The 25,629-nt window shown below is 39.2% G+C and overlaps 2 protein-coding genes and 1 long non-coding RNA gene across 5 annotated transcripts in view; 2 read left to right on the top strand and 1 right to left on the bottom strand.

Moving 5' to 3' along the window:
* LOC138971029 (uncharacterized) overlaps positions 1-25,629 on the bottom strand; it is a 417,720-nt gene that overhangs the window by 359,209 nt on the left and 32,882 nt on the right. The window lies entirely within an intron of this gene.
* The window catches only part of LOC138971043 (uncharacterized), a 53,144-nt gene that overhangs the window by 27,303 nt on the left and 212 nt on the right, over positions 1-25,629 (top strand). For both annotated transcript variants that reach the window (XR_011457152.1, XR_011457151.1), the window contains 2 exons: positions 24,448-24,555; positions 25,202-25,251. This is a non-coding gene — a long non-coding RNA (uncharacterized lncRNA). The remainder of the gene's footprint in view (positions 1-24,447; positions 24,556-25,201; positions 25,252-25,629) is intronic.
* Positions 3,643-8,258, top strand: LOC138971031 (mucin-21-like). Its single transcript, XM_070343634.1, has 4 exons — positions 3,643-3,907; positions 4,419-4,560; positions 5,626-5,678; positions 6,304-8,258. Exons 1-4 carry the CDS (start codon positions 3,658-3,660, stop codon positions 7,104-7,106), a joined length of 1,248 nt encoding a protein of 415 aa, XP_070199735.1. The 5' UTR covers positions 3,643-3,657; the 3' UTR covers positions 7,107-8,258.

Genomic DNA, 25,629 nt, shown 5'->3' with positions numbered 1-25,629 from the left:
CTGAGTGAATGCTAGAAACTATCTAGACAATCCTTTGTAAATTCGACAAACACACGTACACACACGCACACACACACACACCTACACACACACACACACACACATCTGCACACACACACACACACACACACAAACACACACACCCGTACACACACACCCACACACACACGCACACATACATGCACAGTGACACTCTCTCTCTCTATCTCTCTCTCTCTCTCTCTCACTCTCTATCTCACTCTCTCTCTCTCTCTCTCTCTCTCTCTCTCTCTCTCTCCCTCCCTCGGGCGGGGACGTAGCTCAGTTGGTAGCGCGCTGGCTTTGTAGCCAGTTGGTCGCTATCAGCGTGGGTTCGATCCCCACGTTCGGCGAGAGATTTATTTCTCGGAGTCAACTTTGTGCAGACTCTCTTCGGTGTCCGAACACCCCCGTGTGCACACATGCGCACGAAAAAGATCCCACGTTCACAGCGAAAGTCTCAGGGCTTGGAAAACACGAAGACACGCATGCATCATCTCTCGTCTCTGATTATCATGATCGTATCTCGATACTTTGACGAGACAAACCCAATGCTGGTGTGTCGAAGAAGACAGCCACAGCGGGCTTGTTCGAATCAAAGTATCACACCATATCTTCAGCGTTTTACCAAGTGATTGTGAATTCAAGTGGCAGGCACAATTACAGCATATTTGCAAGAAAGTAGCCAAGAACGTTTTCTTCCTATCCAAGTTAAAGCAATTTACGGACAGAAGAACTCTGGAAATGTTCCACCATGCTCATGTAATGCCTCACATTAATTATGTTTCGACGCTCTGGGATGGCAGCAGTGATGTCCACTTGAAGAAGCTAGACTCTCTCTATCGTCGCTTGGCTAAACTCATTGTAAAGGAAAATGCCTCAACAGATACGAAGTTAAAAATGCTTAACTTTCTTCCACTGGAGAAGCATCTTAAGTTAAATAAAGCCATTTCCATGCATACATTTTATCACGGTAAGGTGCCGTTTTACATTACATCACTATTTAAGAGAGCTACCGACAGATATGGGTCTGTCAATTTGATATCACCGATTCCACTAATTGACCTTTATAAGACCAGTCTTACTTTTTCCGGTACATCAGTCTGGAATTCACTTCCATCATCCTTCAAGCACTTAAAGTCATTAAAAAGTGTTAAAAATGTATTAAAAAAACACTTCATGTCTGAGTAGTTTAACGCGTTTCGATTTACCACACTTAGTATTATTATGTCAAAGATATGCTGTGCATATTATATTCTGAACATATTTTTGTTGTACTATTTCTACATGTTCCATTGCTACCAGCTTGTACGCATAATTACCTGCATAGTATGCATTTGATTTTATGAATAACCACTTGTGTATGCTCTTCATGCCTCACCTTCATCATCGTCATCATCTTCATCATCGTCATCTTTATCATCACTAGGTGAAGTTTTCTGACCTCCTTTTGTTGTTAACTTTTTAATTTTTCAATTTTATAATTGTGTGTCTTTGCGTCCCAAGGACAGATTGTAAGAAAAGGCGTAGCCTTAAAGGCACAGTAAGCCCCCCGTAAACCATCACAGAGCTCCCCGAGCGTCTACATACAGTACAAGCATACTTCCATTTGAACGCTCACCGAACGGGAACATCCTGGCTGCTTTCTGTCGAGCGTGAGAAATTTTCAAAGAATTTATTTTCGTGGACTTGGTCTTCTACAACAATGGCGCCTCGTTTTGGTGCTGGACGGCTGTTATGATTATTCACTTGAATACTGGAAATCACGCCCGGACAGTAAGCCTCCCGTAAACCATCACAGATACTGTCAGGCTTTTACACACAGTACAAACACCCTTCCATTTGAACGCTCACCAAACGGGAACATCCTAGGTGCCCTACGTAAAGAGCGAGCAATTTTTAAAGAATTAATTTTGCAGATTGTCTCGAACACTTTTTGGACCCATCCTGAACTCAGGTCAAACATGAGTTACTTCCCTTCGGATCTCATTCTATTGATGTAAACTGGCGAAATGTTTTTGGACCGTGGTGCGTTTTTGCGCTAGACCTAACTTTTAAAATCTAAATAATAAATTGACAGCTTGTTACACAAGCATTCTTAAATCCTAAAATAATTCTTTTTTCATCAAGACAAGATCAGTACAATTCGAAATTGTGAAAGTTTGAAAAAAGAAAAGCCCGGAAGCAGAGTCACGCAAGGGTCGTAGCAGACGACGGTTTATGCATATTGCCGTTCCTCTCAACCGTCAAAAGCCATCGCTAGAGTTCTTGTGAACCACAGCCGTTTTAGTTTCGTGCATAAAAACGTGCTATTGTAAATAAGCTCACATCGAGTCGCATTCAAATGGCTAACTGACGACTACATTGTGAAAAAGGGAAACTGGATCACACGGGTTCACGATGGCTCAGGGGTAAGATAAACCACGCAAAAATAAATTCTTTGAAAATTGTTCGCTCTTTACGGAGGGCACCTAGGACGTTCTCAATCGGTGAGTGTTTAAATGAAAGGGTGTTTGTACTGTGTGTAAAAGCCTGACCGTATTTGTGATGGTTTACGGGAGGCTTACTGTGCCTTTAAATCTTAATCCTTCTTAAATAAAGTTCAATTCAATTCAATGCAATTCAATTCAATTCTCTCTTTCTATCTTTCTCTCTCTCTCTCTCTCTCTCTCTCTCTCTCTTTGCGCTTCCTTGCAGAGTCTGTTCAGATGTCAGGCTTATCATACGGTTAAGATTAAGCGACTGATTTGCAGATTCAATTTCGAGCAAAAGGGGGCGGTCCTGGTGCACATAGTTCACTCCCCAAACTTTACTACGTCAGGATCATTGATGGCTCTTGTGCGAATCTTGACCAAGCTGCATCAGAACCAATACACACTTCTTCACCGTCAGCAAACGGTATGTTTTGTGGAGAAAAAAAACATGTCTTCTTGATTTAACGCGTAAACATTTCGACATCTCACGTGTATCCATTATTTACCTGTAAAATGGGTTTGGTGGATATGGAGAAAAGTCGTGGAGGAGCACTGTTTCTGCACGTTTCAAAAGACGAATTACGCAAATAATTCTGTCGTTTTGGTACGGGTTGTAGAGATAGACATAGACATAGAACACGAGAAACTCAGGTGTGGTGTATCACAGCATTACAATATACAACATAAAACGTAAGAACATAAATAAAATATCGGGGCGCAAATAGTCAACTAAAAGAAAGAGTTGTTTCTCTTGGAAACATTGGGGCAAGCTTTTCCACGTGACATTATAGGCCAATTACTAGCGAGGGACGTGGTCCCCATCAACCCTTGGAAGCACGCCGCTCACTAGGGATTGGCCCATTATGTCACATGGGAAAGCTTGTCCAAATGTTTCTAAAAGGAATAAAACACTCTTTCACGGCGATTACAAACCGGACAGAGTTATGTCCGAACCTCATCTATCATTTGGACAGTAGGCTGATTTTTCTTTTGGAAATGAAGAAGCTGTCTTAAGCTGACTCAAACTGTTTTGAAGCTGCTGCCAATTTGATCAGAAACATAACACTCCTTGAAGCTATCCCCCATCAACATCTAATGTAGTTTTACAATACACACTTTTGGCTCGTCAAATCAGATTAAACTACCATTATTCCATCTACTAATTATGTCTGCAGCTTCCAGTGTACTTTCTGATGAGGTTTCCGATTCAACCACAACAACCCCTCCTAGTGCAGAGAACAGCACGTCTGATGCCACGACTCACCTGACTTCATCCTCGGACACTTCGACCTCTGGACCTCCAACAGCTGTTTGTGGGAACTCTGCTTCCTCGTCGTCATCGCCTTCTTCTCCTCACGAGTCTAGTACGAGCTCGTCTTCTCCACAGTATTCGGTGACAGGCGGGACCACTTCGGGTAAAAACATCCCAGAACTTCCCAAACATTGCTATGAAATTACATCGTCCCCAAAATCAGAAAAGCATTACGCTTATTAATTGAAAAAAATGTAGTTTTTCTTATGTATTCCCGGCACTAAACTGCGCTCTACTTGAATTCTAACCAGGTTGAAACGCCTTTCCTCAAAAGGCACAGCAGAACATCTAATCAACCAAAACAAGTTTGACTGGATAATAATTTGATGGGTTTTTTCTCCACTGGAATGTTAGGACTGCTCATTTTTGCCACTTCCTGGTTATTTTACTTGGATGAAAACATATTTTTTATTGGCCACTCTCTTTTTTAAGAGACTGTCACATGACCCCTGTGGCAAATAATTATAATCCGAAAGGTTAACAAAAAATTAAAAAAATAACTTTGTTTTGCTGGTCATAATAGAAAAATGTGAAAAGATTAATACAAAACGCGCCCATATAAAATCATGTTTCAGAAGAATTACTTTAATTGTCCATGCTTATTTTTACCCCAGGGGGGTCAACGGAAGAATCAAGTGCAGACGGGGGTACTGGAAAAAACGTTGCCGTCATCGTCGGGGCGTTGGTGGCTGCTGTGGCTGTCGTGGTTTTGTTCGTCATTATTTTCATTGTCTACAGAAGAAAATTCCAAAAAAGGTAATAGGAGAAGTTTTAGTTATAGATTCGAATGCCCCTGTTTAGGTACATATCAGCTTAAAATTATCCCTTTTAAATAGATTACTGTCGTTTAATTGCCTTATATGTTGAACTGTGCATCAGCAATAAGTGTTCACTAGTTATATCAAAAACAGTTGTTTCCAGCAACAGTCAGCTGAAGACAATCAAGATAGAAGAATAGCATCGATCCTTAAACCTTAATTTACATTTTTGTTTGTTTGTTTGTTTGCTTAACGCCCGACCACGAAGGGCCATATCAGGGCGGTGCTGCTTTGACATATAACGTGCGCCACACACAAGACAGAAGTCGCAGCACAGGCTTCATGTCTCACCCAGTCACATTATTCTGACACCGGACCAACCACTCCTAGCACTAACCCCATAATGCCAGACGCCAGGCGGAGCAGCCACTAGATTGCCAATTGTAAAGTCTTAGGTATGACCCGGCCAGGGTTCGAACCCACGACCTCCCGATCACGGGGGGGGGGGGGGGGGGGACGCCTTACCACTAGGCCAACCGTACCGGTCTTAATTTACATGCATGATGTCTTTGAAGTAAAACGTGATAAGGACAGGACAAAACAGATTAAAAAAAATAGATCTGAGTTTTTTCAGGTTCAACTGTTTATATCAGAGATACGCTGAGAACCTAATTGTTTGAATTTATGCGGCCTCGTTGCATATCAATAGAGTCATCTCTATACCATGCTCTTTTAATTCTGCAAATACATGTAACCTATAATCGTCTGCACTCAATTTCAGTCTCAAAACACCCCCACCCTATCACATTATTCCCAACCATCGTGCTCTCAATACAGTGGTGTGGATGCTTAATTCTAACACACATTATCAAATAAATGAACAATGTACAGAGAGAGAGAGAGAGAGAGAGAGAGAGAGAGAGAGAGAGAGAGAGAGAGAGAGAGAGAGAGAGAGAGAGAGAGAGAGAGAGAGAGAGAGAGAGAGAGAGAGAGAGAGAGAGAGAGAGAGAGAGTGAAACACGTGTAGTTAAGTTTGCTTCTAATCCAGTGTAACTTGTTGCAGGAAACCCGCTGGCAGAAAAAGCAGTGTCAAAGGATTGTCAACGTCAGCAAGAGGTAAATAATTATAGTTTCCGAAACTCACTGATGTTCAAATAAGAACATGACATTGGTGGCAAATTATAATTTCTGCTCGTAGACTGAACAAAACAATTGATGATACACGTTTCCCTATTCATGTTGCTCTTGTTGATGAAGGAAGTAAAAGAGCCAAACACTTGATTCATGGCAATTTGAACTTCCTCCGAAAACGGCGTATGGCTGCCTAAATGGCGGGGTAAAACGGTCATACACGTAAAATTCCACTCGTGCAAAAAACACGAGTGTACGTGGGAGTTTCAGCCCACGAACGCAGAAGAAGAAGATGGCAATTTGAAAATATGTCATGATTTCGTGCTATATTCAATGTAATGTTCTAATGAAATAAGAACACATAACATAACCAAGACGCAAGAAGAAGAAAACGATGAAATAGGTCCAAGTATTATTCATCTTCTCTGCATTGTGTTATTGTCAGCATACTCATGCAAACGATACCGGAGATGCCAACAATATATTCCATATGAATGTATAACGTTTAAAAGTTTACCCATATGTCACTTCCAAATGTTCTTGTTTCCTAGATCCGCTTCCTTGTCTAACTGTCATACGCTTGTATCCCGTTTTGCTGTGATGCTTGCAGATGGAGACTACACAGACATTGATGCAGTGGGGACGCTTACCCAGGCAACAGCTGGTAACGCAGACTTCAATCCTGACGACCCATACGAACTTGCCTTGGACGGTGCTCCAGGGAAAACTCGCAGCTCCCACACTGATCCCTTCACCAACGGTGCGTCCCACTACAACCAACATCAGCTGAACGGAACACTGGAAGACGACTACAGCTGCATTGACGATACACAACCAACGGCTACAGGCGCTCATGGGAAGAACACAGCCCCAGCACAGCCAGACCCGAGAGATGTGTACAGCGTTGTCAACAAGCCAGGCAAAAAGACTCCTACTCCAGGGTACAGCCTCGCGAAAATTGTGGGCGACAAGCCGGTTCTGCCCAATCCTAACGATGAGTACAGCGTTGTCAACAAGAAAGGCAAGAAGCCGACACTTGCACCCAAACCTGGACATTCCGACACCGAGTATAACACCATCAGCCACAAGGGAAACAACGCTACTGGAGACAAGGCGGCAAGGGGCGCAACCTTAGATCCTTACAACAGAATCGGCGCAGTTGCCTCTCTTGGTCAAAACGGACAAAATAGGGAGTCTACAATTGCTGAGGAAGGTTCTCTTGTGGATGATTACAACACCCTGGATTTTGCCGACACCCGTCAGAATGAGTCAAGGAAGGAGAAAAGTGAAGCATCTCGCGCAGCCTATGATCACGTGCACAATGCCCCGGATGAAACCTACAACAGAACACGGATCGGAAAACGAAACGTCGTCATCGGTTCTGACTATGATCATGTTAAGCCGTCCAACTGACGCATCGGTTATTAACTGAATGAATGTCCGCAGTAACTGTGATATCTGTATCATAGCTTTTTTCTTTATGAGTTCACACATAGGCCTGCATATATAAACGATCACGTGGCCCCTTGAGCATAGTCTGATAAGTATCCATGCAACTGTGTGTTATAGAGTTTTGCTGTTCCTGCGCGAGTCGTTTCACATAACGTGCGTGTAGGGACCTGTAGACCTTTTACTCCGCACAGAAAATTGAACATAAATGATTTAATCCATGGTAACTATGGTAATCATACATCACAAATAAAAAATATAAATAAATGAAATCACCTTCTTTTACCCTTTAACTTTGTTTAAATGTACTGTTTTAGTCGGATTTTAATATGTTCCCATGAGTTCTGGCTTTATATTTTGTCTATGATTAACGTCAGAAATATGGAACTTCGGCATTGCTTTTGTTCATTTGTAAAAATGATCTTACAAGAACGTTGATCAAACAATTCCTATTCTCCTTTCAATTGTAAATGTGTCTTACAAGATGTCAAAGTTAATATTACGTAAAGTAAATGACAAAACCAGTGGCTATTGTATCATTGAAGAGCTCTGACAGTCGCCTACAATTCTGTGGATACAGGTTCCTTCGGGAAACTCTTTTTTTTACCTACTGTGCGACATGTAAATATTGTGAATTCTCGTAGAACTATTGTATTAACATTGCAAGTATTGTGAATATTTGCAGATATGTTTGGATATGTAAATGTTTTTCAACTTTTTTTTCTTTATTATTTAAAAAATTTTGTTTTGTGAATGTTTTGTAGAAGTATTTGTAAGAAAAAAGGAATGAGCCAATAAGTGCATATTATGGAGAACTTGACGTAAAATAAGGTTCCTTAGGCTTTGTTCTTATTTTGGTAAAACATTAGGTGCTGTCTGTCTTCTTCTTGGCTGATTTTCGTCTTTCTCTTCATTTCTATCATATCTATTTTTACATTCTTTTTAGAATTCTTTGCTGACGAAGAGCTATTGTTCGAAATCGGTCCTTTTTGGGGGTCCGTTATTGTCCATGTTTCTAGTGAGTACGTGTCATTGTTATCTTGTTCTTGTTCTTCTCACCTGCAGTATCTTGTTCCTATTGTCAAATAATCACAGCTGGTTTGCGCTGGCTGCCTGAAGTGTATGCCTTTACTGCTGTTGTGTGTGCATGTGTGTGTGTTTGTGTGTGTGTGTGTGTGTGTGTACGTGTGTGTGTGTGTGTAAGTGTGTGTGAGTGTGTGTGTGTGTGTGTGTACTTGTGTGTGTGTGTGTGTGTGTACGTGTGTGTGTGTGTGTACGTGTGTCAGTGTGTGTGTGTGTGTGTGGGTGCGTTTGTGTGTGTGTGTGTGTTGATCATGAGCGTATGTGCTTAGATTCTAATAAGGAAATGGTTACCTACCAATTGGGGACTTTCCATGAAAGGAAACATATCACACGGCTTGCAACACAATTTAGATAGAGACAAACACGAGCAAAACAAGACATTTTCACAGTCATAGAGTAAACGTTGCAATTGTTAAGAGGCAGTAAAGATCCGCCTATTTCAAATCGCTTGTCTGACTCTGAGGAAAGCCTCAAGATCAAAATGTTACTCTAACAAACTCCAGTGCCTAGACTTCTGTTTCCGTTTCAAAACTCCTTTGGAAGACCAATATTAATTAAACAATCTGTGGTGATTTTCCCCAAATGCTAGCGAACTGCAGAAGTTCCATTCAACTGGAAGAGAAGACCTGCCTTCTTGGCGAAGACAAACTAAGGTCTAACTGGAAACTGACAGCAGAGTAAATGTCTTGTACGATATATATCATACATTTGCTTGAGTAGGTTTGGTTTGAATATTCACACAAGGATGCAGATGGCGAGTAAACTGCGTATATGTTCGTTGAATTGTAGAGGACTGAGAAACAAATGGAAAAGAACAACGTTGTTTAAATTTTTGAGAGAAAAAAAGTTTGATATTATTTGTTTGCAAGAAACACACATAAGTTGTAAAGATGTAATATTGTGGGAAAAACAATGGGGAGGGGAAGTATTTGCACAAGCTGGAACATGTTACAGTAAGGGTGAGGTCATTTTGACGTCAAAACATTTTGATGGAAAAATTGAATTAGTAAAAAAACAAGAACGGGTTGTTGTTATCTCTGTAGAATACAGAAAACAGTGCATTAATATTATAAATGTGTATGCTCCAAATGAATCAAATGAGAAAATGGCATTTTTTCATTCTATTAGAAATATTGTGGATGAACTTGAAACCGACCAGTTTATCTTATGTGGTGATTTTAACTGTGTGGTCAACAATGAACTTGACATTATTTCTGGCCGGCCTCATAGTAACAGAGAAATTGAAGTTTTCACAGATTTAACCAATACCTTAACTGACATATGGAGATACTTTCATGATGATGAAAAAGATTATACCTGGAACAGATTTAACCCCTTTGTTGCCAGGCGTCTTGATTATTGTTTTGTATCTAGAGGAGTGTTGTTATCGTGTGTATCAGCAGATCATATTTGTGTCCCAAGTTCAGATCACAAAGCTGTTGTTGTCGAAATGAATGACAAGGATTTTATTAGAGGTCCAGGTTACTGGCGGTTCAACAACAGTTATTTGAAAAATCAACATTTTCTTGAACAAATGAATTCACTTCTGGATGTTTTGGTTGAAGAAGCCGAGAATGATGCCTCAGCAATAAACAGATGGGAATTGGCAAAAGTACAGATAAGAAACTTCAGCATTGAATTTGGTAAAAAACAGTTGTGTAATAGGAAAAATGAAGAAATCAGGTTACAAACCCGCCTAAGAGAACTGGAAAGATTATTGATTGATAAGATTGAAAATAATGGGTTGCAAACAGAATTACTAAAATTGAAACAAAAGTTAGAATTATTAGAACTAGAAAAAGCAAGGGGTGCACAGGTTAGAGCTAGGGTGAAGTGGATAGAAGAGGGGGAAAAAAACACAAAATTTTTTTGTAACTTAGAAAAAAGACAAAAGAAGAAAAACATTATGTCACGCCTCAGCACTTTAGCGGGTGAAACAATAACCGACCAGAAATTGATTTTACAAGAACAAAAAGAATATTATACACTTTTGTATAGTCTGAAAACTGATTCTGAAAATACGGTAAAAGATAGTTTGGAATTTTTGTCCCAAGAATTTGTTCCACGCCTTAGTGAAGAACAGTCACGTTTATGTGAGGGGTTAGTAAATCCCGCAGAAGCAGCCGACGCTCTGTGTAGCATGAAAAATGGCTCGGCCCCCGGGGCTGATGGAATTTCTATTGATTTCATGAAAGTATTTTGGAGCAAGATAAGCAGATTGCTTGTTGATTCATTTAATGAATCATTTGAAAGGGAAGAGTTATCATATACGCAAAATCAAGGGGTGATAATATTGTTGCATAAAGGAAAAGATTTGGATAGAGAACGATTAAGTAATTGGAGACCAATTACTTTAACTAATACTGATTATAAGATTCTAGCTAAAGTTTTGGCAAGAAGAATGGGTTTAGTAATTAATGAACTAATCAGTGTAGATCAGGTTGGTTACCTAAAAGACAGAAATATATCAACAGTGATTAGAACGATTGACGATGCGGTTAATTACTTTAATGTTAGTGGAAAGGCGGGTTATCTGCTTGCCCTGGATTTTAAAAAAGCTTTCGACAGTGTATCAAAGTCACTACTTCTTAATGTTTTTGACAGATTTGGATTTGGATCTAGTTTTAAAAAGTGGGTGGAGATTTTGATAAAAGGGTTAGCTGTATAAATCATGGAGGTTGGTTATCGGAGAGTTTTAACGTATTTAGTGGGATTCGACAAGGTTGCCCGTTTTCGCCGTTGGCTTTCGTCTTGGCGGTAGAATTGTTGGCGATTAAGATAAGAAACAGCCCTATAGTTGGAATAATTACACCGAACATGATTAATCAGGATGGTACGGTCATAAAGATAAAACAAATGGCAGATGATACAACCCTGTTTTTAAAAAATCGAGATGATGCTAACATGGCAATGAACATATTGAACCAATTTAGCAAAGTCTCAGGGCTACAATTAAACTTAGATAAAACGAAAGCTTTAAGAATGGGGAGAGAACCAACGGAACCTAATCTGCCTTTCCACGTTGTTAAGGAGATTAAAATTTTAGGGATTAAATTTAGTAGTTGTAAAATGGCAAAAGACATCGAGGAAAACTGGAAATTCAAAATGGAGAGTCTTGATGCCATGATTAAACAGTGGAGTAAAAGAGATCTCAGTATACAGGGAAAAATAACAGTTATTAAAACGTTTATGACTTCCCCATTTGTGTAGGCTATATTATGCAGTCTGTTGGTCTTCCAAAGCAAGTTCTCACACAGCTAAACACGAAACTATACAAATTTGTATGGCAAAAACAATATAGTAATAAAAAAGCTTTTGAAAAGATAAAAAGGAAAATTATGGAGTCTGAATATGAGAATGGTGGATTGAAAATGATCAATATGTTTGATATACAGAAAGTGTTTTATTTAAATTGGATTGGACGGTTGCATGAAGCAGGTCGAGAAAATTGGAGTGCAATCCCAAAATGGCACATTCAACAATTAACAGATTTTAATCACTTGGCAAAAATTAATTGCACACAAAAGGAATTACAAGGAATCGAAAAAGTTCAAAATGATTTTTGGAAAGAGGTATTTTTGACATATCTTGATAATAAAAATAAAGTAGGTTTAGAGGAAGTTGACAGAAATGATGTTGGTAATCAACTGTTATTTAATAATAGACTGATTCAGTTTAAAGGTAAAGTGTTGGATTTTGTAAAATGGCGCCAGAAAGGTTTTAATGTTATAAATGATTTGTTGAATGTTGAAAGAAATCAGTTTCTGTTTTGTGAAGATGTTCAGATCACTGTGCAGCAAAACCCTGCAATAACCTTTTTTGAATACAACGCTGTGATGAATGCAATTCCAAAACAATGGAAAGATTGGATTGTAGACAACCCAGCACATATAGTTAATGTAGATATAATTGATGATGAATTGAATGTGTTTAAAAGCAAACCCAAGTTAATTAAGTTATATTTAAAGAAAAAACGGAATTATAGCATTGAAAAATCTCATGCAATCGATTTTTGGAAAAGAAAACTAGATTTTGTTTTTGTCGAACAGACGTGGTTGTTGCCCCGACAGGTGACAAAAGAAGTGCGCCTGCGTGTGTTGCAATGGAAAATTTGTCACAATTTATATCCCACCAATATTTTATTACATAAAATGAAAGTAAGTCAAACAAAAAACTGTAACGAGTGCCCACATATTTTGGATGTCATGGAACACTTTTTCTATGAGTGTCCCCGAATTAGAAGGTTTTGGACTTATATTGAAAAAATGTTGAACAGTCTGACAGGTCGGGCTTTCTTATTGTCTATTACAGATGTATTATTCGGAATCGAAAAATGTCAGGAATCAGCGTTAATTAACCATGTTTTATTGATAGCAAAAATGTGCATTAGCAAAGTTAAGAAAACTAAATCGCCTATTCCATTGGAAATTGTATTTCAACAAGAACTTGCGCTACGAAAGGTGTATCCCCATTGTCCTTAGCTAGATTGCTGTTGAATTAAAAAGTAAAAGAGAGAAAAAAAAAAAAAAAAAAAAAAAAAAAAGACTGCTGTCACTGCAGGACGGGGTGGTTTTATGAATGACTGGAGACGGCAAGAACGAGTCCAGGAACCGGTTTGTGCGACACTTGAATGAGCACTCAAGCACATCTTAAACGGACCGCAAATAAAGTGTTTTAAAAAGCGAAAAAAAAAAAAAAAGGATGCAGATGGTTTGGAAATTATTATTATTTGCTCATATCTCCTAAAAGAAGCTAGATTTAAAACTTCTCGCCAACGTAGAACGTCAATTTGGCACACAAGCTGAGTTGTGAAAAGGTCAACGCCGGTGGTATGTTGTACCTGCCTGGGCAACACTAATTACTTAATTATTCAATTACTTAATAAGTCAATCAGCATTTTCATTTGTTTCATCAAAGTATATAACATGAGCATGATTTCAAAAGACAACTAAATCCTTTCGCAAATGCAAAGGCACCACCACCACCACCACCACGAACGACAACTACAACAACATCAACAACAGCAACAACAACAAAGAACAAGAAAATGACCAGAGCAAACACACGAAGCATTCGAAGACAGTGACTATCGTTAGCAAGTGTTTGGGCAACGAGAAGTGTGGACATGTCCATCATCCCAAACCTTAAACATTCAAGTACTATTCAAGTTATATTGTTGTTGGTGTTGTTGTATATACTTTATTATCCCAATACTGGGAAATTCGGGTCGCTTCCTCCCTATGAAAAGCTAGCAGCAACAAGAGTCGCACTACCCGGGTGTGTGCGTGTTTGGATGTAACCAGCCACCTGCATTTATGGCAGAAAGACCATCTGACCATGGTCTTTTACGTGCCATTGTGGTGACACGGGAGTGTGACATGGAGTCTGCACATACAGTTGACCCGTATCCGTCCCCGCCGGGATTCGAACCTGCGACCTTCGGATCACAAGTCCAGTGCTCTACCAACTGAGCTACCCGGTCCCCTATGTATGTAATATCCAACATGTCACCATTGATTCAGTGAGCTATGAAGTTAAATACAATTTAAACATTGGAGAAACTTTGTTATAAACGATTCATCTCCAGGGAAAACATACATCAAACACTTCACACAGAGTTTCAGTGCTAAGATTGTGAGGCTCCTTTTCTCTCTAGAAAGCCAGCGTGCGAGAATTGCTTTGATAATTGTGTTAACACTAAACATCTTTTTTCAGGAGAGGCAATTAGTTGAACGATTTGTGTACGAAAGTAGAAGACCAGGATACGTTTCTATTCACAACTATTTTCCTCGCTGTTTCTTCTTGAATTTCATGTCCTGAAACCTGTATTCAGTAACAAAAAAAGACATGCTTTTAAGAAAAAGGTTTTACAAAGTTTATTTTTGTCAGATTGTGGCACACACACGCACACACACACACACACACACACACACACACACACACTCACACACACACACACACACACACACACACACACATACTTACACACACATACTTACACACACACACACTCACACACACACAAACACACACACACACAAACACACACACACACACACACACACTCTCACACACACACACACACACACACACACACACACACACACACACACATACGTATACACACACACTGAAACACACACACTCACACACACACATACACACAAACACACACACACACACACACACACGCACACACACACACAAGACCACACAAAAACCGACATTCAAGTACCCTATATATAGACTGAAAAGCAAAAGAATGTGCAAAACACGAAACACTAACTCATCCGGTTTGTATTTTGAGAAACTACTTGTTATTCAATACTTGGTAGAAAGACCTGCAGCTCCGTGCAATATCGTGATGTCACTACAATAGACGTTAAAACGATACGAAAGATTGAGGAAGTTAAATGCACACATGCAGGTAGGTACGTGTGCATGCTAAGTCAGTTGAGTCTCTGGCCTTGGCACGATACAGCTAGGTGGTTATGCTGGCGAACTTCTTCTCGCTTTGAGGTAGGAACACGTTTAAGGTGGCTTATATACTTTTAAATAAGTGTTTTCTATTCATTCGCCCCCCCCCCCCCCCGCCATACACATGTCTTAGATAATAAACTGTCCTGTTTAAGATCTTATTAAGTTTAAAATATGTGATTGAGGTATGATGTGTTGCTCATGATACAAGAAAGAAATATTATAAATGTTCATTGCTTGAAAAACGAGGTAGGCATAGTCCTGCTGAGGGGCCATTGGTGCAGTTTTTTGTTTAAAACATCAAAACTAAATACATAGCAACTTTCATCGAGTGTTCACGGAGAACTATGATGATTAGTGCTATCTTGTTTTAAAAGGATTATGTGCTATTCTTAATCGTGTTCGTTATGCTCTGGTAAATATTGAGTGTTACGACGAAAATGATGGTCAACTTAAAACTCCAGAGAAGCCTCAGGGACGCCTCTTACTGACCTCTCTGGTCAGTCAGGTGGGCCGTGAATGCACGCTTCTCATATCTGTCAAGTTCTGTTTCACTGCTGTCCTCGGCCAGGCATATTTAAATGAAACCTGGCTGTTGGTGTGTGTGTGTCTTTTTACAACCCGGAACTTCTTAACCTAGCTGAGAAAGCTAGACCTAGTGTAGTGCATTTGGCAGCGATTCAGAGACGTGAAATCGCTGTACAAAAAGGTTCCCACTCTGCACATGAAGTAGGCAGGGTGTAGATGTTTGACACGTGTCAACGTAGCAAGATATTCTTATTTAATGTAAAAGCCCAGACAGATCAGTAGTGGTGCAAGACATCGCTTACACGGGCAGCAAATTATACCGTTACATTAATGAGATTTCACATATCACACACTTAAAGGCATAATCCTGCTCGTGTAAGCCATCACTTGCACCACCACGGATACGTGCAGGGGCATCCTTCTCAGGGGCGGAGCAGTTAAGCCAGAGGGGGGGGGTTACAACCTGGGGTCCAGGGGTAGACCCCTTGTGGGGTCCATGGACAAGGCCCGGTTGGGGGTCTCCAGAAGCTGAAGAGTTGTAGCTATTTTATGAACAATTTATGACTTATCCTTGATTTTAAACATGATCAACTGGTGTCAGCACCCACTCATTATTTCTTTTAAAGTTAGTATTAATGTTTTTAATTTTTTTTGACAGCCGGGGGGGGGGGCGGAACCCCTGTAACCCCCCCCCCACCCCCACCCCCCCACCCCCACCCCCCCTAATCCGCCCCTGCTTCTGAAAATCAAGTCTGTCGATCTGCTTTCTGTGCAGTGAAGGGATTTCGTTCAATAATCTGATGTCTATTGATAACTGTCAATTATCCTACATACGTGAAAGATACCACTCATGAGAAAACATATGTATTCAAACCATAGTTCATGTGAATGAGGTCGTGTCAAACTAGTCTGGCAGGGACCTGATTTTCTACTGCTCGTGACGCATAGTCACCGAGACAAACGTCATTCTTGGAACACTTTTGCGCTCGTTGTTTCCCCTGGAAGAATGTTGTAACTTATCCCCCCCCCCCCCCCCCCCCCCGCTCTGCTTCATTACCTCTGTACATTTGTAGGGCTAGTTATTTTTCGATAAACACCCAGCAACGAAACAAATAACTAGACAGCAACAGCACGAATCCTCGATAGCTCACGGGATGAGGAGCTGCAATTTGGGTCTTTCGACGGACGTTTGGAGCAAAAGACACGCAAGTACAGTATGTAGATCTATCAGAGATTAAAACCACATCATCAGCAAACAACAAAATCAATAATTCGACTAAATCCGGTGACAATTGAATACCGTGTCTTCCATTTGCCATAATGTCTTTGGTTAATTCGTTAATAAACAATGAGAACAAAATCGGTGAGCAGTTTTCACCCTGTTTTAGGCCGACTGGACACATGAATACATCTGAAAGTTCACCTCCTGCTCGAACACACGTTTTCACTGTCGTATACATACTTTTAAGGGCTAAAACAATCTTTCCACACATGCCATTCTGATCCAGTACTTTCCATAGTTTCTCCCTGTGAACAGAGTCAAACGCTTTCCGAAAATCTATAAAGGCTGCATACAGTTTTCTATGTCTCAACAACTGTTTCTGTACAATTCCAAACAGTGTAAATATGTGGTCTACTGTAGAGTGATCTTGGCGAAAACCAGCTTGCTCCTCCCCAACAACTTCGTTCTCTTCTATCCAATCAGAAATACGTTTATTCAAAATAAAACTATATAATTTGCTGCATACATTCAACAACGAAACACCTCCATAATTATTCGGTGAATCAATATCTTCTTTCTTATGAATTGGGTGCAAAATCGAGTGTGACCATTCATCGGGAAACAAACCGTTGTCAAATAAATGATTAAAAAATGTGGTCAAAAAAGACAAGAGTATATCAATACCATTCTTATAAAACTCGTTAATCAATCCATCTGGGCCAGCTGCCTTTTCATTTTTCAGCGCCCGGGCTGCATGCATTACCTCATCGTGTGTGATCAATTGATTTAAAGAGTCACAATTTCTTATCCCTCCTTGCTCAAAACTTTGATCACCTTCATTACCTGGAGTATTTGTTTCAGCAGGTGGTACGGTACCAAAAACATCACTAAAATGCTCATACCACTGTTCCATCGATATGTTGCATTGTCCACCAAGAGATGGTCGCATTGAACTTTTTAGGGTCTTTTAAATTTGCATGCAATGACTCAACCACAGAATCTTTATACAATTCCTTTTTTTGCCTCAACAACTCCTTATATTCTCTGCGCTTCTGAGAATACTGCAATCTGTCTTCATCTTCGTCCGAATGGCTAGCCCTGCGAAGGAGTTGCCAAACAACTTGACGGCTCTGCCTACATTCAAGATCAAACCAAATTCTTTTTTTTCTGAGCCGACAAATATAACCTTTCTCATGCATTCTCCAGCATAAAACAAACTTTCATTAAACTTTGCAAGCGACTGGTTGACATCAATATCAATGAGCGCCGTTGCTTCTTCAATAATACCTTTAACATGATCGCTCTGCATGTAACAGTGAAACTCTGCACATTTCTCTTCGTTCCATTGGTATTTTGAACAAGAATATTGTTTACCATGGGTTTTGGGGTAACACACGCCATTCTTAGTGGCAATAAACAATTCCACCAATAAATGTTTGGTCTCAACTTTTAAATGTTCACAAAGTGAACGTAATTTTTGAGAAACAATAAAATAATCAATAACGCTGCTGCCACTTTGTGATATGTATGTGAAATTTCCAGGGAAGCCTGCTTTCTGTAATCCATCAGGATCACTAGACCAGAAAGAGAGAGAGAGAGAGAGAGAGAGAGAGAGAGAGAGAGAGAGAGAGAGAGAGAGAGAGAGAGAGAGAGAGAGAGAGAGAGAGAGAGAGAGAGAGAGAGAAGACAAGACAAGACAAAATCTTTATTATCGAGGGTAATAGATAAGCAAGAATATTGCTTTTTTACATCCAGCCCTCGCCCTAATATAGGGTCAACAAGAACAGAAAACAATATAATTAAAGAACTATCACATCAAACTTAATACATTATAACTGTATATACAGATACAAATTTAAAAATAAATTGTCATACTGCATTTTAAGTACAATTTCCAATGATAAAAAGTGTCAATTTTTAACATAACTTAATTTAGATCTGCATATTATTATAACTTTGACCAATTCAGGAGTGCATCAATGCTTTCTTGGAGAGTTTTTGATAAATAATTTATGGAATGGTGACAGAATGAATAGTAGTGTCATCTGTAAACAACTCTCAGTTATTACGTATGCAAAGTGGTAAATCATTGACATAAATGGAGAACAATAATGGGCCTAAAACAGATCCCTGTGGGACCCCATATTTCAAAGTACTTTCATTTGAATATGATGCATTAGTAAATGTAATTAGAGAGAGAGAGAGAGAGAGAGAGAGAGAGAGAGAGAGAAAGAGAGAGAGATAGAAAGACAAAGAGAGAGAGAAAGAGAGAGAGATAGAAAGAGAAAGAGAGAGAAAGAGAGCGAGATAGAGAGAGTGTGTGTGTGTGTGTGTGTGTGTGTGTGCATGTTTGTGTGTGTATATGTGTGTGTGACTGAGTGTGCATGTTTGTGTGTGTGTGTGTGTGTATGCGTGCGTGTGTGTATGCGTGCGTGTGTGTGTGTGCATGCGTGCGTGCGTGCGTGTGTGTATGCGTGTGCCTGCGTGTGTGTGTGTGTGTGTGTATGCGTGCGTGTGCGTGTGTGTGTGTGTGCATGCGTGCGTGCGTGTGTGTATGCGTGTGCCTGCGTGTGTGTGTATGTGTGTGAGTGTGTGTGTGTGTGTGAGAGAGAGAGAGAGAGAGAGAGAGAGAAAGAGAGAGAGAAAGACAGAGAGAGAGGAGAGAGATAAAGACAGACAGAGAGTTAGAGACACACCCAGACATACAGTGACGCAGAGAAAGAGAGAGATAGCGAGAGAGAGAGAGATGATGATGATGATGATGGAACTTTATTTTTCAAGGATAGAGGTTTAAGGCGACGCCTTTTCTTACAACCGGTCCTTACTTCTAATACAAATGTCTAATAAATGATAAACAAGTAAAGCAACATGACAAATAAACAAAGTAAACGAACGAACCAGCAAACAATCGACAAATAAGCAAACAAGCAAATAAACATAAACAACAAAATGACAAAGTAAGCAACATACAAATCGAAAGCGAAACATGCAACATGTTAATTGAGGTTACACATGAAGAGTGATCGACTGTAAAATATAAAATACGGTAGAAAGAGAGAGAGGGAGAGAGAGGGGGGGGGGGAGCGAGATTATTATGCCCTCGACTGAATGCTTGTTTTGGTTACCCTCACACGTGCCAAGGTCAACGCCATTTGACGTTAAAAATAGTTGTCGACAGACAAATTGTACAATTCGTCTGTTGAAAACTATCATACAAAATACCACGAAACGTACTCTTTTGCTTTCCTTTTTTCACTAAACAACACTGTAAAGAACTTCGAGCTGTGGAGAAGAAAGTTTTCTGACGCCGGAATTAGATCTTAAAAAGTACCGGCACGGTTGGCCTAGTGGTAAGGCGTCCGCCCCGTGATCGGGAGGTCGTGGGTTCGAACCCCGGCCGGGTCATACCTAAGACTTTAAAACTGGCAATCTGCCCGGCGTCTGGCATTATGGGGTTAGTGCTAGGACTGGTTGGTCCGGTGTCAGAATAATGTGACTGGGTGAGACATGAAGCCTGTGCTGCGACTTCTGTCTTGTGTGTGGCGCACGTTATATGTCAAAGCAGCACCGCCCTGATATGGCCCTTCGTGGTCGGCTGGGCGTTAAGCAAACAAACAAACAAACAAAATCTTAAAAAGTTCAAGGAACATTCGCTGTACTGTAATTTAGAAACACCTGCATTGAATTGCTCAAAACTGCTCCGAAACTATGCCAAATAATGTAATGAACTTTAATCGTCGAGCGGTCAATATTGCCCAGATCTCCTGTCCGGATTCCGAAATTCCGTTCGTCGTCATATTTTGTTTAGTTTTCATAGATACCCAGCTGTCAAAGTAGATTTAAACCGTTGGATTTAGGAAGTCAAACCTATATATTCTATAAAACGCATGCACATTCCGTGCCATACAGGGCTAAAACGCTTTGCATAACAGAAACAAACGCACTGTCCGACAAAACTACCAAAAACAGAATATAGATTTGAAAAAGAGAACGCTCAAACGCTCATTCTAAGACGTTCCTTGTGTGTGTTGTCATCGATTCAACACACAAAACAAACTTGGTAGCTATTGGCTCAATTTTAAATCTGTATATCTAGGAATAGCGCATGAAATACAAATTCCACTCAGGGTCGAAAGGTAGGACGAAAATTATGACTGTCCGAAAAAGGCGTCACAGTGAGAATTAGCGTCTGGGATCGCAACTAAAAACACAGTCGTTTTCAATTTGAGTAACTCAGCGCTCAAACGTTTATTTGAATGTATTCCTGGTGTGTGGTCAACCCCCAACGTAAACTGCATAGCTCTTGGGGCGATTAGCGATTTGTTAGTTTGTCCATGTGTTTTTTGCAGAAAGATGATGGTGAAGTTATTCATGATAATGCTTTAATTGTTATGAGGAGATATATGCTTCAAGAGAAGCCGAACTGGTAAATCAAGAGATTGATGAAAACCTGGCTCATCCTGTATTAACAGATGCTGAGAGTAAACAATTGGAAGGTAGACTTACTCAATGTGAGCTACTCAAAGCTGTGAAAAAATTAAACAACGACAAAAGCCCAGGATCAGATGGGTATTCCGACTCAGGAAAGATTATGTTACGGTCTATAAATTGTGGATTTGAGAAAGGAGAAATGTCGGTGACTCAGTTATAGTATGTATTCCAAAGGAAGGAAAAAATAAAACACTTTTGAAAAATTGGAGACCAATTACTCTGTTAAATACGGTAGCATCATCGGTCAGACGGGAGTATCATTTTGTTAATGGCCATAAATACCAAAGTAATAGGAATAATTGCAAACCATTTGGCATGCATATGTCAAAATGGTTCTAGTTTTGTAAAAAATCAACAAAAACATGATACTGTAAAAAAAAATGCATTTATTACATATTTTATGAAATATGATATGTTGCGAAATTGGAAATCGGGGCGTTAGTAGGTACATTCTCTATTCAATACTATGCCAAATGCATGGCTCATATTTTGCAAAGGTAAAGAAAACAAGTGTCTCTATTGCATGTTCTAGGGATTACTATGTCATCTTTACTGATTTTGAGTTATCGCGACTCAAGTTTTGATATTTTTTTTCACAAAAAAATCAAATTAAAAAAATATAAAAAAAAACTAAGTGTCTGACAGACAATTCTCTAGAACATGAAATAGCTAATAGTATTCAAAACAATCATGCAAAGTGGCAATGCTGTAGCTTGATTAGTTCTTGAGATATCATGTACCCAGTATTTCCAATTTCGCAACATATCATATTTCATAAAATATGTAATAAATGCATTTTTTTTTTACAGTATCATGTTTTTGTTGATTTTTTACAAAACTAGAACCATTTTGACATATGCATGCCAAATGGTTTGCAATTATTCCTATTACTTTGGTATTTATGGCCATGAACAAAATGATACTCCCGTCTGACCGATGATGCTACGATATATTGGTGAAAACGTCAGATTTATATATGATACCCTGTTCTACTCAAATAAACATAATATACCTGGCCTACTTTTGAAGGTCGACTTTGAAAAGGCTTTCGACAGTGTTGGGTCATTTATTGAAAAATCTTTGAGCAAATTCAACTTTGGAAATGACATGAAACGATGGATTTTTACTTTTTATTGCAAAATTAAGTCCTGTGTTTCAGTTAATGGTCGGTATTCAGCATGGTTTAATGTAGGTCGAGGCACCCGGCAAGGGGATCCGCTGTCACCTTATTTATTTTTGATTTGTGCCGAAATATTGTCTCTTATGGTACGCCAGAACAAAAAGATTTGTGGTATGAATATTCTTGGCGAAAATATTTTATTGTCACAATTCGCCGATGATACCAGTCTGTTTCTTGATGGTACAGAGCAATCATTTTGCGAAAGTATAAAAGTGTTACAACATTTTGCATCACTATCAGGTCTGAGAATGAATTATGATAAAACAATTGTAGTTTGGTTAGGACCTTTAAAGTTTTGCAAAAGAAGATTTTTGCCTGATATGAATTTTACCTGGAACCCGGATAACTTTAAAGCACTTGGTGTTATTTTTTCAGTAAATGTATCCGAGGTTGTTTTTCTTAACTATAGAAATAAGTTAAAGGAAATTCAAAAACTTCTGAATTCATGGACCAGAAGGAACCTGACACCTTTTGGTAAAATAACAGTTCTAAAAACCTTGGCTATTTCCAAATTGACACATTTGTTTACGAATTTACCTGATCCAGACGAACAGTTTATGATGGAGTTAAATAATATTTTTTTCAAATTTCTTTGGGATGGAAAAAGAGATAAAATTAAAAGAACTACGGTCACCCAATCCTATGAAGATGGAGGATTAAAGATGGTTGACGTGAAATGTTTTCTGTCATCTCTAAAAATTGTTTGGTTAAAAAGAGTTGTTGGTCTTACGGGATTAATATCAAGATTATTGTTTAAAGCATGTCCATCTGTTATAACAATTAATATGAGAGGAGAGGAGTTTGCAAATGTTTTGATGCAGAGAATGGAAAACCCGTTTTGGACCGATGTTTTTAAACATTATAAGAAACTACATGGAAAATGTGACCCTACAACCTTTAACGATTTTGTATCAGAATGTTTACATTATAATGTTAATATTCGCAGAGATAAAAAGACAGTGTACATTCAAAACTGGATTGACAATGGAATTGCTCAGATTGGTCATATTTTGGGACAAAATGGATACTTATCCTATAATGCGTTTAAAATTAAATATCCAAATGTGCGAGGAGATTTTGTATTGTATCAAGGTGTAATCCAGGCTGTTAAAAAATATCAGAGAAAAATCGGCTTAGAATTTGATAAACATTTTATTATGACAGAGCCCATTGTGTGGAAATGTATTTGTAAAGGTAAGACACAACTTATTTACAAAAAACTGATTGAACATGTTACGGTCCCAAAATATATCGAAAAATGGTCTGAATCTTTAGACTGTTTGTTAGATAAGAAGGCTATTTTTCAACATGTTTTTAAATCAACAAAACACACTTGTCTGAGATGGTTCCAGTACCGATTATTGTACAGAATTTTGCCCACAGAACGGTTTCTATTTTTGCGAAAAATTGTGGATACGTCATTGTGTACATTTTGCGGTAGAAATGAAGAAACCCTTTTACATATGTTTTGGGAGTGTGATAAAGTGCAGACTTTTGGGATAGAATTTGTAAATTGGCTAAAGGCGAACTGCACCCATTGTGACAATTAAAAACTGTTTAAAGAACTGGTTCTTCTTTGAGTTGCGAACAATGCAGTCACCGATAAAGCTTTTGATGTGTTGATAATCTGTGCCAAACACCACGTATATATTTCCAAAATGAACAAAAAGACACCTCATTTTCAGACATTTAGTAGAAATTTGAAGCAAAGATTCATTTCTGAAAAGTATAACGCAGTTGTGAATAATAGAGTAGATACATTTTACAAAGATTGGCGCCTGTATATGCATGTTTTGATGTAACCCTCAGGTTTTTTCTTTCTTAAATCCTTTTGATACTGCGACCACCAAGCCCTGAACATCCCCCCTCCCCCACCCATCCTCCCACCCCATGCCATGTATGTTATAATTGTTCAAGTGTTTTTCTGTTGTATGGTTCTGTCACTTTGTTTAGGTGATGTCCTGTAATGTATAGCATATACATGTAAAAAAAAAAATAATAAAAAAAATAAAATACATCACAAAAAGAGAATAAATTTTTTTTCAATTAAAAAAGATTGTCTTGTCACATCGTTTAAACTAAGATATAATCAAACGTTGAAACACCCATTTCAGGGTATCCAATATTCCAAACCCCCAACAGCACAGTACACCGCTTCGGGCGAATTAAGACGGTTTCTTGGACTGGAGTATATACTTTAAAGAGATGTTGCGGTGGCAATTTAATGTAGTTGGTTTTGTTGATGTTGGTGATGTTGCTGCGGTTTTGTTTTCTTCTTCTTTGTTATTGTCGTTTCTATGCCTGTTATTTGCTGACGTTCTCAGGTCAGTTTGGGGCCCTGAACAACAAAACAGGATGTGCAAACTTTGGCTCTGCATTGTTTCTGTATTTGGACTGATTGTTGCCGTGAAGAGTGCTTGTGACCGGCCCATGTGAGTGCTTTATTATTTTCTCATTCAAATTTACAACCACATTTTAGTGTGATTGTGTTTCAGTTGTCTGTATTGACCGTCTCATAATAATAATAACAGTAGTTTAATAATGTCGGGTTAACAATATACGAGTGGAACAATGCCATTTTGTTTAGGAACTCTCTCTCTTTCACTCTCTTTCACTCTCTTTCACTCTCTCTGATCTCTCTCTCTCTCTCTCTCTCTCTCTCTCTCTCTCTCTCTCTCTCTCTCTCTCCCTCTCTCTCTCTCTCCCTCTATCTCCTTGTGTTGTGTAAGACTGACAGCAACTTGTTAAACCTAAACCTTAAATATTTAGTGTTTAAGTGTGTTAAGCATGTTACGGATTGTCCTTCTTTTATGCTTGCTTATGTTCTGACTGTTGTTGTTGTTGTTGTTGTTGTTGTTGTTGTTGCTGGTGGTGGTGGTGGTGGTAGTGGTGTTGTTGTTCTTGTTGTCGTTGTCGTCGTCATCGTTGTTGCTGTTTTGTTACTATCGTTGTTCTTCTTGCAGTTGAGATTTGTTTTGCTGCTGTTTTTGTTGAGTTCGTCATCACCAGTGTTGCCATTGTTGTCCAGAGAGGAATCAATGTTTAGTACGTCTGATATGCAAACTGTTTGTGTTACAGAGATACAGGTTGCCAGACTAATAACAACGACTACGCAAATGACACGGAAGGTAAAATACTATTCTGTTTCTAAAATATGAGATCAGCTAATTTTGTCCGATATGCGCTGTAAGTGTGTGTGTGTGTGTGTGTGTGTGTGTGTGTGTGTGTGTGTGTGTGTGTGTGTGTGTGTGTGTGTGTGTGTGTGTGCGTGTGCTTGTGTGTGTATGTGTGTGTGTGTGTGTTTGTGTGTGTGTGTGTGTGTGTGTGTGTGTGTGTGTGTGTGTGTGTGTTTGAATCAGTAAGACACACAATAGCGTCATTTGTCAAACCATTCCACCTGTGATCTAAGATGCATCACAGAAACATTTCTTAATTTTCTGTCGTGTATCTTGTTTGACCACTCTAAGGCCGTTAAGTCGACGTTCTTGTGAACGTTTGTTTTGACC

This window comes from Littorina saxatilis, linkage group LG7, assembly GCF_037325665.1.
Source record: "Littorina saxatilis isolate snail1 linkage group LG7, US_GU_Lsax_2.0, whole genome shotgun sequence".
In the NCBI taxonomy this organism is placed as follows: Eukaryota; Metazoa; Mollusca; class Gastropoda; order Littorinimorpha; family Littorinidae; genus Littorina; species Littorina saxatilis.
Note: the sequence above shows the minus strand (reverse complement) of the source record. Positions and strands in the feature narration are given on the sequence as shown.